General features: G+C 33.0%; 1 protein-coding gene across 2 annotated transcripts in view; it reads left to right on the top strand.

Moving 5' to 3' along the window:
* Window positions 1-12027, top strand: part of LOC113827350 (myophilin) — a 13301-nt gene extending 1274 nt beyond the window's left edge. The window contains exons 2-4 of one of the 2 annotated variants that reach the window (XM_070129633.1): window positions 6376-6485; window positions 9984-10191; window positions 11707-12027. In XM_070129633.1, coding sequence (XP_069985734.1) covers window positions 6376-6485; window positions 9984-10191; window positions 11707-11892 — 504 coding nt within the window. In that variant the 3' untranslated portion in view covers window positions 11893-12027. The remainder of the gene's footprint in view (window positions 1-6375; window positions 6486-9983; window positions 10192-11706) is intronic. The other variant, XM_027380232.2, reaches the window with a different exon arrangement.
* Window positions 12028-12500: the final 473 nt, after the last annotated feature.

Below are 12500 nucleotides of genomic sequence, written 5' to 3'. Positions count from 1 at the left end.
AAAACATTCAAAAGAATTATCTTTTGCTTCGAAAATAACCATACGAGAAAACAACATGATTTTTCACATCCACGCACCGTCATGGGGAAATGAAGACATTCTTGAAATAATACTAGCTCTCCTACGTTGGAAAGGAGGAGTCAGAGGAAAAAAAAGTTTATTTACAAAATTCTGTTCTCTCAGACCAAGGTCGTTGCATTCCTTGGCTGCAACACAAGCAGGATGTGCATTAGTTTTTCTTCGAGAAAGAGACTGATGTGCCATGTGTATAATCGCATTTCATTCATAGATATTTTACTACTACTTTTTCACACACGTTAGGGCATGTGACTTTAAAGAAGGGGAAATATATTCGCATAATAAGATACATCACACATGAGCAGAATTCTGTCGTTCTTTGTCCCCAGCCACATCGGCCAAGTAAGAAAGCACATATTATTTTCTTGGTTTAAATAACTTCCTGGGGCTCGCTCGCATGCAGACGCTTATAGCCGGTGGAGTCTAAACTGCCAGTGAAGGTCAGGTTCTCGTTCAGAATCGATTAAGGACTTTTGCTTACAACTGGCAGAGCGAGACTTGCGCTAGCTTTTGTTTCATTGGCAAAGGTGTACCTGTTCGCAAGTACACGGATAGTGGCTGATAAGGGATCGATGTAATAGGTATTTGCAGATATTTACACGGGAGAGCAACTCGAAGGGATGTCTTCCGCAGAAGTACATGTCTCGAGGACATGTACTCTCTCTCTCTCTCTCTCTCTCTCTCTCTCTCTCTCTCTCTCTCTCTCTCTCTCTCTCTCTCTCTCTCTCTCTCTCTCTCTCTCTCTCTCTCGCACAAGTGAATTGGAAGTTTTCGCCAATATACTCGCAAGCATGAATACATTAGTCAGTTTTTTTTTATTTGTCTATATATTCACACATTTTCCTGGTTGTTGCTATTTGTTATTATTTTATTCCTTGAACATTTTTATACAGACAAGTGAGACTTTGTCGTCACTTAGTTTGCACGTTTAAAACGTAAGTGGATATAACACGCATATGAAACCATATACTGTAAATATCATTTACATATAGATCATACACAGTAACAAAAATAAGAATCTCAAGTCAGGTTAATGGCAAAGTAAAAATATAGATAAATGAATCAAAAAGAAAAGACGCGACTGCATAAGTACTTTAAAATATTGATTTACCATTGTTAGAAAGACCTTTAAATTAAAGTATTACGTTAAAGACATCAAGATTACATTCGTATCCTAGGTTAGTCATGTCACCTCCTCATTCCGGTGTCAAAAGAATAGTAAATAAATTGAGATATGGATGAAAAAGCCAAAATAACATAGATCTTTAAAAATTATCTATAACAAGATCAATGCTACATAAAAAAAAAAAATGTTTTCAGACAAAGAAATCCTACTTGTAGTTCCTCTTGCAGTTGAGATTATCAATAGACATGATGATTATTCATTACACAATGAAATCTGCTACCTTATTTCGGGTTTCATTTACGACCATAAAGCTTTTCACCATCGCTTTAAAAAATCATCTTTTTGTACCAGTTTTGCACTAGTTGACATCGCTCCTCACCTCTTTTGGTTTCTCCTTTCTCTCTTCTTTTCTGTATATTTATCTATTTCCCTTTTTCATTTGTTATGCCTATCTGTCCGTCTCATTTTCTTATTTCAGTTTCATGTTTTTTTGTTGTTGTTTTTCTTGTGTGTGTGTGTGTGTCTGCCACTTTTCGTCTTTTGTAATATTCTGTTCTACTCTCTCTTTCTCTCTTCCGTTCTTTCTTTCTCCCTCGCCCCCCCTCCCTTCTTTCTTTCTATTTTGTACTGTTTTTACCCATTGCGATGTGACTACTTTCTCCCCTCAGCAAGTTTCTCTATTCGCTATCTCGTGGCCGTTATACATGCTCTGTTATTCTATCACTTTATTCTCATTGTGATAATCTGTTGTATATTGTGGTTACTAACTGTGGACTGTTGATATGTTACTATATATTGGGATCGTTACCTTGTTTACTTTGTATTTTTATTCTGTATATTGTGGACGATGATTTGTTATTTATGGGACTGTGGTTGTCATCAGTTAATCTTACTTTGTGCACTTTAAGTAAAATGGGTAATTTGTGGTAGTTACGAGAAGGTAAATCACCCAAAACACTCAACAGATTAGTAGAATTATTTCGTCCTTTTCTGAATTATAAGTTGGTTTTGAAAAGTGGAAACGTAACTGTCTAAACATTTGTAGATGAAAACAATAAATCTTAAGGGAAAACGGATGGTTTGACTAGAACAAGTGATGCAACACTTTAAATGCTTATTTTTAATTGAAGATTTATTTTTGTTTTCAATCCAGTCCGACTTAATTCTGTATTTTATCAGATTTTTTTTCTTACTGATTGACTCGAACAGACAAGTTTCTAAAAAAAAGAAAAAAAAAAGCTATTTATATAACCCTCATCTTCACAACCTCTCCAAATACCTAGCCAAAACACGTAAAATATTTATAGATTATAATATTGACAACGCGCTCAACAGTCACAACATAAAGACATTACCGATGTTTACACCGGCAAATGTCTGTATGACGTCACAGAGGAAGGTGGCGCTTCGAGATGTTTAAACTTCGCGCCAAAAACTGATCCAATTTACAAACGGCGGGAAACGAGCCCATTTATATTTCCTCTGGCACTCCCGCTCTCTTTTTTTATGCTGCATTCCACACACATGCTTGTTACGAAGGGAAACTTTGCTCTTTACTTCCGTTTTATATTAGATGTTTGCGGTTGGGGATTTAGGTTATTTTTTCCTTATTGTTCGTTCTCGTCGACTTTTAGTATATATTTTTTAGTTTTAGTATATTTATAGTTTATAGTTTTAGTATATTTATAGTATATTTATAGTTTATAGTTTTAGCATATTTATAGTATATTTATATTTTATAGTTTTAGTATATTTAAAATCGTTTTTTTTTTTTTCATGCACTCCAATCCCTCTATACTTTTCTCTCCCCCTACCTTTCTCCTCGATTTCTTGTCATTCTTCCTCGTCCACTTCCTTCTTCCACCTTCAACTTTCTATTTATAATTCTTCCTCTATCCTCTTGTCTCTATCCTCTCCCAGCTGAAGCGACATCCGGGTATGTGCTATATCCACCTTGGAACCTTTTTACGCTGGGATAAACATGACGAACTTATGCCTCCGGTGAACCAGTTGTCGGCACGTACTCCTCTCCTCTCTTTTGGTTTCTCCTGTCTCTCTTCTTCCTTTTTCTGTTTATTTACATATTTCCCTTTTTTTTTATGTTTGTCTTCCCGTCTCGTTTTCTTTCTTTCAGTTTCATGTTTTTTTCTGTTTTCTTTTTCTTTTCGTGTTTTGTAATTTTTTGTTCTACTCTCTCTCTTTCTCTTTCGTTCTTTCTTTCTCACCCTCCCCCCCCTTCTCTCTCTCTCTCTCTCTCTCTCTCTCTCTCTCTCTCTCTCTCTCTCTCTTTCTCTCTCTCTCTCTCTCTCTCTCTCTCTCTCTCTCTCTCTCTCTCTCTCTCTAACTATTTATCTATCTATCTATTCATCTCTATCTAGATATTTCTATCCATTTATCTATCTATATATATATCTCTTTCCATCTCTATATTTCTCTTCCTTCCATCAAACGAATAAAAAGGGACAACAGCAAAACAACAAGAAAATCTTTCCAAATTCCAATTATGCACACATACATACATACATACATATATATATATATATATATATATATATATATATATATATATATATATATGTGTGTGTGTGTGTGTGCGTGTGTGCGTGCGTGTGTGTGTGTGTGTATGTATGTATGTATGTGTGAGTAAATGTATACATATATACGCATATATACACACGCATATGTGTATATGTCTATGCATATATCTTTGCAAATTGCAATGGAAAAAAATTATGCTTTGGTTTGAATAAAATAATGCGGTCTCATTATTGCCAAGACATGAAATGTTTAGACCGTATCACTACAAAGACAAGACTTGCTCCATTGTTGTTTAGGTTACATGCACGCTCTACATTTTTTATTTATTTATTTACTTTTATATTTATTATTCATTTTATTATTATTATTATTTTATTATTTAATGTTGTTCTTTGCTTGTATTTGTTATTCTAATTATGCCGCGTTCTGGATTTTAAAAGAATTACTATAGTAGTGATTGTTATCATCATTATTATTGTTATTATTATTATTATTATTGGAAAACACCTTCAATCTATAATTGATATATAATTAAACATTCATTTCACGACGCCAAACTCATACCTACGCCGCAAATTCATGTTGTCTCTCATTCTTCTCAATATCAAGTCCATTCCGCTGAAAATGTGTATAAATACGCGAATATTTCGTAGTTGCCGAGACTTTGTGAGGTTTTACTTGAAGGCGCCAACTCATAAATAACTCATACAGTACATCTTCGCGATCTACGAGTTGTTATACTTAACTTCATAAACATTGAAGTATAAAAAAGGGGTGAATGAATAGGAGAGAGAAAGGGAGGTGGAAAAAAAAAGAAAGAGAGAGATAGAGACAGGTAGGCAGACAGAGACAGCGACGGAGAAAGAGAGAGGAAGACAGACAGAGAGAGACAGAGACAGAAAGAAAAATAGACAAAGATAGAGAGATACAGACAGAAAAATAGATAGAGAGAAATACAGACAGAAAAATAGATAGAGAGAAATACAGACAGAAAAATAGATAGAGAGAAATACAGACAGAAAAATAGATAGAAAGAAATACAGACAGAAAAGTAGATAGAGAGAAATACTGACAGAAAAATAGATTGAGAGAAAAACACAAAAAAAGAGAGAGAAATACACAGAAAAAGTAGATAGAGAGAAATACAGACAGAAAAATAGATAGAGAGAAATACAGACAGAAAAATAGAGAGAAATACAGACAGAAAAATAGATAGCGAGAAATACAGACAGAAAAGTAGATAGAGAGAAATACAGACAGAAAAGTAGAGAGAAATACAGACACAAAAATAGATAGAGAGAAATACAGACAGAAAAATAGATAGCGAGAAATACAGACAGAAAAATAGATAGAGAGAAAGACAGACAGAAAAATAGATAGAGAGAAATACAGACAGAAAAATAGATAGAGAGAAAGACAGACAGAAAAATAGATAGAGAGAAATACAGACAGAAAAATAGAGAGAAATACAGACAGACAAAGATAGAGAAAAATACAGATCGAAAAATAGATAGAGAGAAATACAGACAGAAAAATAGATAGAGAGAAATACAGACAGAAAAATAGATAGAGAGAAATACAGACAGAAAAATAGATAGAGAGAAATACAGACAGAAAAATAGATAGCGAGAAATACAGACAGAAAAATAGATAGAGAGAAATACAGACAGAAAAGTAGATAGAGAAAAATACAGACAGAAAAATAGATAGAGAGAAATACAGACAGAAAAATAGATAGAGAGAAAGACAGACAGAAAAATAGATAGAGAGAAATAGACAGAAAAATAGATAGAGAGAAATACAGACAGAAAAATAGATAGAGAGAAATAGAGACAGAAAAGTAGATAGAGAGAAATACAGACAGAAAAATAGATAGATAGAAATACAGACAGAAAAATAGATAGAGAGAAATACAGACAGAAAAATAGATAGAGAGAAATACGGACAGAAAAATAGATAGAGAGAAATAGAGACAGAAAAGTAGATAGAGAGAAATACAAACAGAAAAATAGATAGAGAGAAATACAGACAGAAAAATAGAGAGAAATAGAGACAGAAAAATAGATAGAAATACAGACAGAAAAGTAGATAGATAGAAATACAGACAGAAAAATAGATAGAGAGAAATACAGACAGAAAAGTAGATAGAGAGAAATACAGACAGAAAAATAGATAGAGAGAAATACAGACAGAAAAAAATAGATGGAGAGAAGAGCAGACAGACAGAGATAGCAAGAGCAGCTGAGAGAAAGAGCGACATACACAAGCGCAAGTACTCACAGATGTCACCTTCACACACTCAAATATGTGTAGTTTTACTTCATTGTATTCTACACTTTAGTCTAACATTATAATTATTGTCGTTATCATCACCATCATTATTATTATCATTATCATTATTGTTTTCAATATTGTTATAATTATTATTACCATTACTACTATTATTGTTATTATTATTATCAACATTATCATTATTATTACTATCAACATTATCATTATTATTACTATCAACATTATCATTATTATTACTATCAACATTATCTTTATAATTACTATTAACATTATCATTATTATTATTATTCCTGTTGTTACTATTACCATTATTACTCTCATTATTATTATCATGTCCTCAGCGCGACACAATCAAGGAGAATGACATCCTTATCTGGATCTATAACATGATCGACGAGGCAGCCAGAGTGGACTTCGAATTCTTCTTAAAAGACGGATGCATTTTGTGCAAGTAAGTCTCGGATGAATTTATAATAGTTCCCCCTGTATTTCCTGTTTTTTGTATTTTTTTTATATATATATTGCGGTTTTTTTTTTATTTTTCGTAGTGATGTTGAATGTATTGTCAATGGTGCAAGTCTTGGTTGATTATATATATGGTTTCTTGTGTTATTATTATTGTTAGTATCATTATTATTATCATTATTATAATTAATGTATTGATATTTGATGCTGGTATTATTATTATTATTGTTATTATTATCATTATTATTATTATTATTATTATTATTATTGTTATTGTTATTATTATTATTATTATTATTATTATTATTATTATTATTATTATTATTATTATTATTAATGTAATTATTGTTTTGTTGTTGATGTTGTTATTATTATTATTATTATTGTTATTATTATTATTATAGTATTGTTATTTTTATTGTTTTGTTATTATTATTGTCATAATTATTATTATCATCATCATTACTATTATCATCATCATCATCATCTTCATCATTATCATTATAACTATTATTATCATTATTATTATTATTACTATTATTATTATTATTATTATTATTATTATTATCATAATTATTATTATTATTATTATCAGTGGTAGTTATAGAAGTTCTACTACTACTACTTCTAATTTTACTGCTACTGCTACTATTATTGGTGATACTATCGTTGTTATTAGTATCGTTATTGTAACTGTTAACAATATTGCTGTTATTGTTATTGTTGTTTTAATTATTATCGGTTTTTATTAGTAGTATTGATATTTTTGTTATTATCATTATTACTATAGTTACTATTATTTTTATCATTATTATTGTTATTATTGTTAATATCATTGATTATTATTATAATTATCATTATTATTATTACTATTATAATTATTAATACTATATTTATCATTGTCGTTATTATTAGCTTGTTATTATCATTAATATTGTTATTATTAATATTACTTATCATTATTATCATCATGCTATTATAGTTGTAACATTAACAACAGGAGCCATAATGATGATAATGATAATGATAATGATGGTGATGATGATGGTAGTGATTGATAGTAATAATAATGATAATGATAATTATAATAATGATGATAATAATAATAATAATAATAATGATAATAATAATAATAATATTTGTGGTGAAAATGATATAAAGAACAACAATAAGGATGACAATGATTGTAATGATAATAATAATAATGATTATAATGATGATAATAGTAATAATAATAGTAATATTACTCATTTTAACAATAATGATAACAATAGTAATGATTATAATGATGATGATGATGATAGTAATGATAATGATAATGATGAGGAAGAGGAGAATAATAATAATAATGATAATGATAAAGGAAATGATAATAACATTAAAAAGATAAGAATGATAATCAATTGTAATCATCATTACAATAATCATTCTTATTGTTATTATTGTATTTTTTTTGTTATAACCATAGTTATTATTATCAGTACTATTGTTGTCATTACTATCACAGTTACCATTACCATTGGTTTAATTATCATTATCTTTAACATTTTTGTTTTTTTGCGGTCGTTGTTGTTTTCACTTTTATGATACAAAGAATTAGTGACAGTTGTAGCTGTAAATTAAAATATTATTATTAAACTTTCAACTTACGTAATAATATTAAATTGTGTAGAAAACGGTTGCTCAGTGGTCCATAATGTTCTTAACACACAAACATATGATGCATGTCAACTTTTCAAAGCTGTCATTAAATGAAAATGTACTTTTTTGACAATATTCTTTGTTGCTTTTTTGTTTTTCTCGTTGTCGCTTCTTTTAAATATATTTTTCTCTATTCTACTCTCTTTCCATTTAACTTATTTGTCTCATTTTATTCTTATTATCTATGCGCTCTTCCTGTTCTCTCTCTCTCACTCTTATTCTCTCTCATCTCTTTTTCTGTAAACTCGCGCAATTTTGGCAACGTGGCAACCGTTTTTTCGAAGCCGCCAACCCAACCCGGATATATAAATAGCGCGGAAGCACAGCTGTTGCACATGGTCGCCGAATACCGAGCTGCATGCGGAAAATTTGTGCAAGTTGAATTCTTGTATGATTGCGCCAAGGGACAGGCTTGTTACCGTTTAAGGTGTTTCAGTTAATTCTTTTTTTTTTTGCAATTGTTGGATTATTATACTTGCTGGTATTAATTGTATCAGTGGTGGTACCACGATAGTATTACTGCAATCACTGATCATTACTATTGTTATTTTTATCTTCCTTATTATGATTGTCATTATTATTCGTAGTACCGGTAGTATTTTTATTATTATATGAGTCAAGAACGCTGTATTGAAATAGTTAGACCCTCACTATAAATACATACATTATTAACACGACCAGCTGTGCGGGGATATTTAGAAGGAATGTATAAGAAGGGGAAAGAAATACGGAAAAAAGGTGAAAGAAAGAGGATTTTTTAGCGAAAAGGGAAAAGGGGATTTAGAAAGGAAAAGGGAGGGGAGGGAGAAGGACTCAGAGGGGGAGAAGAAGAGAGAGAGAAGGGGATAAGAGATTAAAGGAGGTGAAAGACTTTAAAAGAAGAAGAGAAAAGGAGTGGGAGTTAGCTGATGTATGAAGGAGTGAATTTAAGGAAAGAAATTGGGAATGGTGTGGTAGAGTGGAAAAGGGGAAATAGAGGGAGAGAGAGAGAGGGGAGGCGAAGGTTAGAAGAAGGAGAGTGAAAGAAGAAAAGAACCTCTAATTTTAGCTTTATGTTTTTTTTATTAATTCCGTAGAATTTCCACGGGTCTCGCTAATTATTGTTTTCATGCTATTATCATTATTATTTTCATCATCATTTAATGTTGCTGTTGTTCTGTTTATCATCATCATTATTGCTATTGTTATTATTATTGTTATCATTATTGTTGATATTATTATTTTTGTTTTTAATATTATTTTACGGCATTATCTTTAGTGCTTTTATTATTACTGTGGTTGTTATTATCATTATTATTTTTATTATTAATATTGTTGATATTAATATTGTTAATATAATAACATAAATATCAATCGTAATTTGATTATTTTACCTTAAGTGTGGCGTGTGTATGAATTGATAAACGAAACACAAGCAGAATCATTGTTTACATAAATGTGCATGTGTATCTGTCCGTATAAATGCATATCTATACATCATTTATACATATATGCGTGTGTGTGTGTGTGTGTGTGTGTGAGTGTGTGTGTGTGTGTGTGTGTATGGGTGTGTGTCCATCAATCTATGTGGGTATATATAGGGGTATATATGTATTTAATTTCTATGTTCCCACAGGCTGATGAACCGAATAATACTATTCATCCATCAATCTGTATGTGTATATATATATATATATATATATATATATATATATATATATATATATATATATATATATATATATATATATATATATATATATATATAGGGGTATATATGTATTTAATTTCTATGTCCCCACAGGCTGATGAACCGCATAAAACCGGGTAGCATTCCGGAGGACAGTATCACGTGGGAGGGCGCTCGGAGCAAACAGCAGAACATCAAGAACTTCCTCGAAAATGCGGAAGCGTACGGCGTGCCCAAGGAGAAGCTCTTCCACCCTGAGGATCTGCTCCACTTGCGCAACGTCCCCCGGGTGACCAGGTGTATCTACGCCCTGGCGAAGTTGGTGAGAGAGTTCGGAGGGTGTGAGAGCGGGGTAGGAGTGGGTGGGTGAGGGGGGTGGGTGGGCAGGGAGGGGGGGACGTGGTTCGTACGCCTTGGCGAAGTTGGTGAGAGAGTTCGGAGGGTGTAAGAGTGGGGTAAGGGGGGTGAGGCGGGTGGGTGGGTGGGGAAAGGGCGACGTGGTTCGTTGGGCCGTGGGGGGTGTGAGAGTGGGGTAGGGGTGGGTAGGTGGGTGAGGGGGTGGGTGGTGGTGGGTGGGGACGTGGTTCGTTGGGCCGTGGAGGGTGTGAGAGCGCGGTGGGGGTGAGGGGTGAGGGTGGTACAGGGAGGGGGGGACGTGGTTCGTTGGGCCGTGGAGGGTGTGAGAGCGCGGTGGGGGTGTGGGGGCGGGTGAGGGTGGTGGGGGGTGGGGGTGGGGTGGGGGTGTTCTTCGTTGGGTCACGTGTTTGTTTTTTCCCTAATTTCTTTTATTATTCTTTCATCTGGCCGCGTGTTTTTCTTAATTTTTTTTCAGTTTTCTTTCTTCTGCGTGCGTGTGTGTCTGTCATTTTTTAAGAAATTGAGATATAGGAATGGATGGGGAAAATGATAAGTAAAAGTTGAAACAAAGGAGTTATAGATTTTGATAAAGGATTCATTGGCATCGTAATAAGTTCACGTTTAATGTTTTCTGCTAGTATTGAGTGTTCTTTTTTATTTCTTTGATATCTCTTTGATTATTTCTTTAAATTCTTTTTATTTCTTCTTTTTTCGTCTCCATCGTCTCTCTAGTTTCTTATACACTGCAATCTCCATTATTACTATCCTCTGTCCCATCACCAATAATTATGCAATTTTTATATTACTGCTAATAATCTTTTTACCATTTTATGTATATATGATCATGGCATATATATTTCATTTATTTTCAGCGCTGTCCTTTACCCTGCGCTAGTTTATAAAAACAATTTATGTCACAAATTGGTTACTATTATTCTTGTACATCTCTACATTCTTTATTAAATAGTTGCAATAGTAGTCGCAGTAGTAGTAGTTGAAGTAGTAACAGTAATAGTAGTAGTAGTAGTAGCAGTTGTAGTAACAGTAGCAGTAGTACAATAGTAGTAGTAGCACCGGTAGTGATATTTCTTTGATTATCATATATCATTGTTGTTGTTGTAAATCATTTGTTAATAGTTTTATAATTATTGTTGTCGTTATTGTTATTGTTATTATTTTTTGTTATTATCATTATTACTACATTTGTTATCATCACCATCATTATCATTAATGGTAGTAGTAACATGACTTATTGTTATTATCATCATCATCACTATTATTGTTATTATTACCATCAACACTATTATTATTATTGTTATTATTATTATTAATACTACTACTACTACTACTACTAGTAGTAGTAGTAGTAGTATTAAACCACTTCGTTTTCACCTTCCCGTGGAAACAAATAGCCACTTGTTGAAACTGCCATAAAAGACTCACCCTATCATCTACAATCTCCCTTTCCCCAACCCTCCAGGTGGCGCAGGACCCCAACATGGGCGCTGACTGCCCCAAGCTGGGAGACGAGCCGAGCTTCATGAAGGAACAGAAGAAGAAGATCGACGTGCCTGGACACAGAGACACGAAGGACGTCCTGGCTCAGCTGACGACCGCGAAACCCAAGGAGGAGAAGAAGACGACCAAGCACTCGCTGTATAAATGAGGGAGAGGGAGGTGGAGGATGGAAGAAGAATAGAGGGAGTGAAGGGAGAGAGAGGTGGAGGATGGAAGAAGAATAGAGGGAGTGAAGGGAGAGAGAGGTGGAGGATGGAAGAAGAATAGAGGGGGTGAAGGGAGAGAGGGGTAATGGGAAGAAAGAGTTACGAGAAGGAAGAGGGAAGAAAGAGAGAGAAAGGTAATGGAAGGAAGAGGAGAAGCAGGAGAGGGAAGATGGAATTAGAGTTAGTGAAAGCGAGAGAGGAAATGAAGATAAAGGCAGTAGATGTATTCGTATTAATTATTCGATACACAACAAAGATGATTTAAAAGAGTGAGTGTAAGATAGAAAATAAAAAATCGGTTTATGAATATTTTTCCAAGGACGATAACTTTAAGAAACTGTGAGATGAATGACTTCCATTCTTATACTAATTACTGTAAGAATAAAAAGAAAATGTCTGTTAAAATCCGAAGAAAAATATTTAACCGACGTTGAGTTAATTTTAGTCAAGTTTAGATATCAATCAAATATCTTACTTTAATAGTTTTAATGGTTGAATTATTACAAGCACTGCCTGCTATGAATGATCTACAGGTTATATGAGTGAAGAT

This window comes from Penaeus vannamei, chromosome 14 (genome assembly GCF_042767895.1).
Source record: "Penaeus vannamei isolate JL-2024 chromosome 14, ASM4276789v1, whole genome shotgun sequence".
NCBI classification, from domain to species: domain Eukaryota; kingdom Metazoa; phylum Arthropoda; class Malacostraca; order Decapoda; family Penaeidae; genus Penaeus; species Penaeus vannamei.
This window is presented reverse-complemented; position numbering and strand designations above follow the sequence as displayed.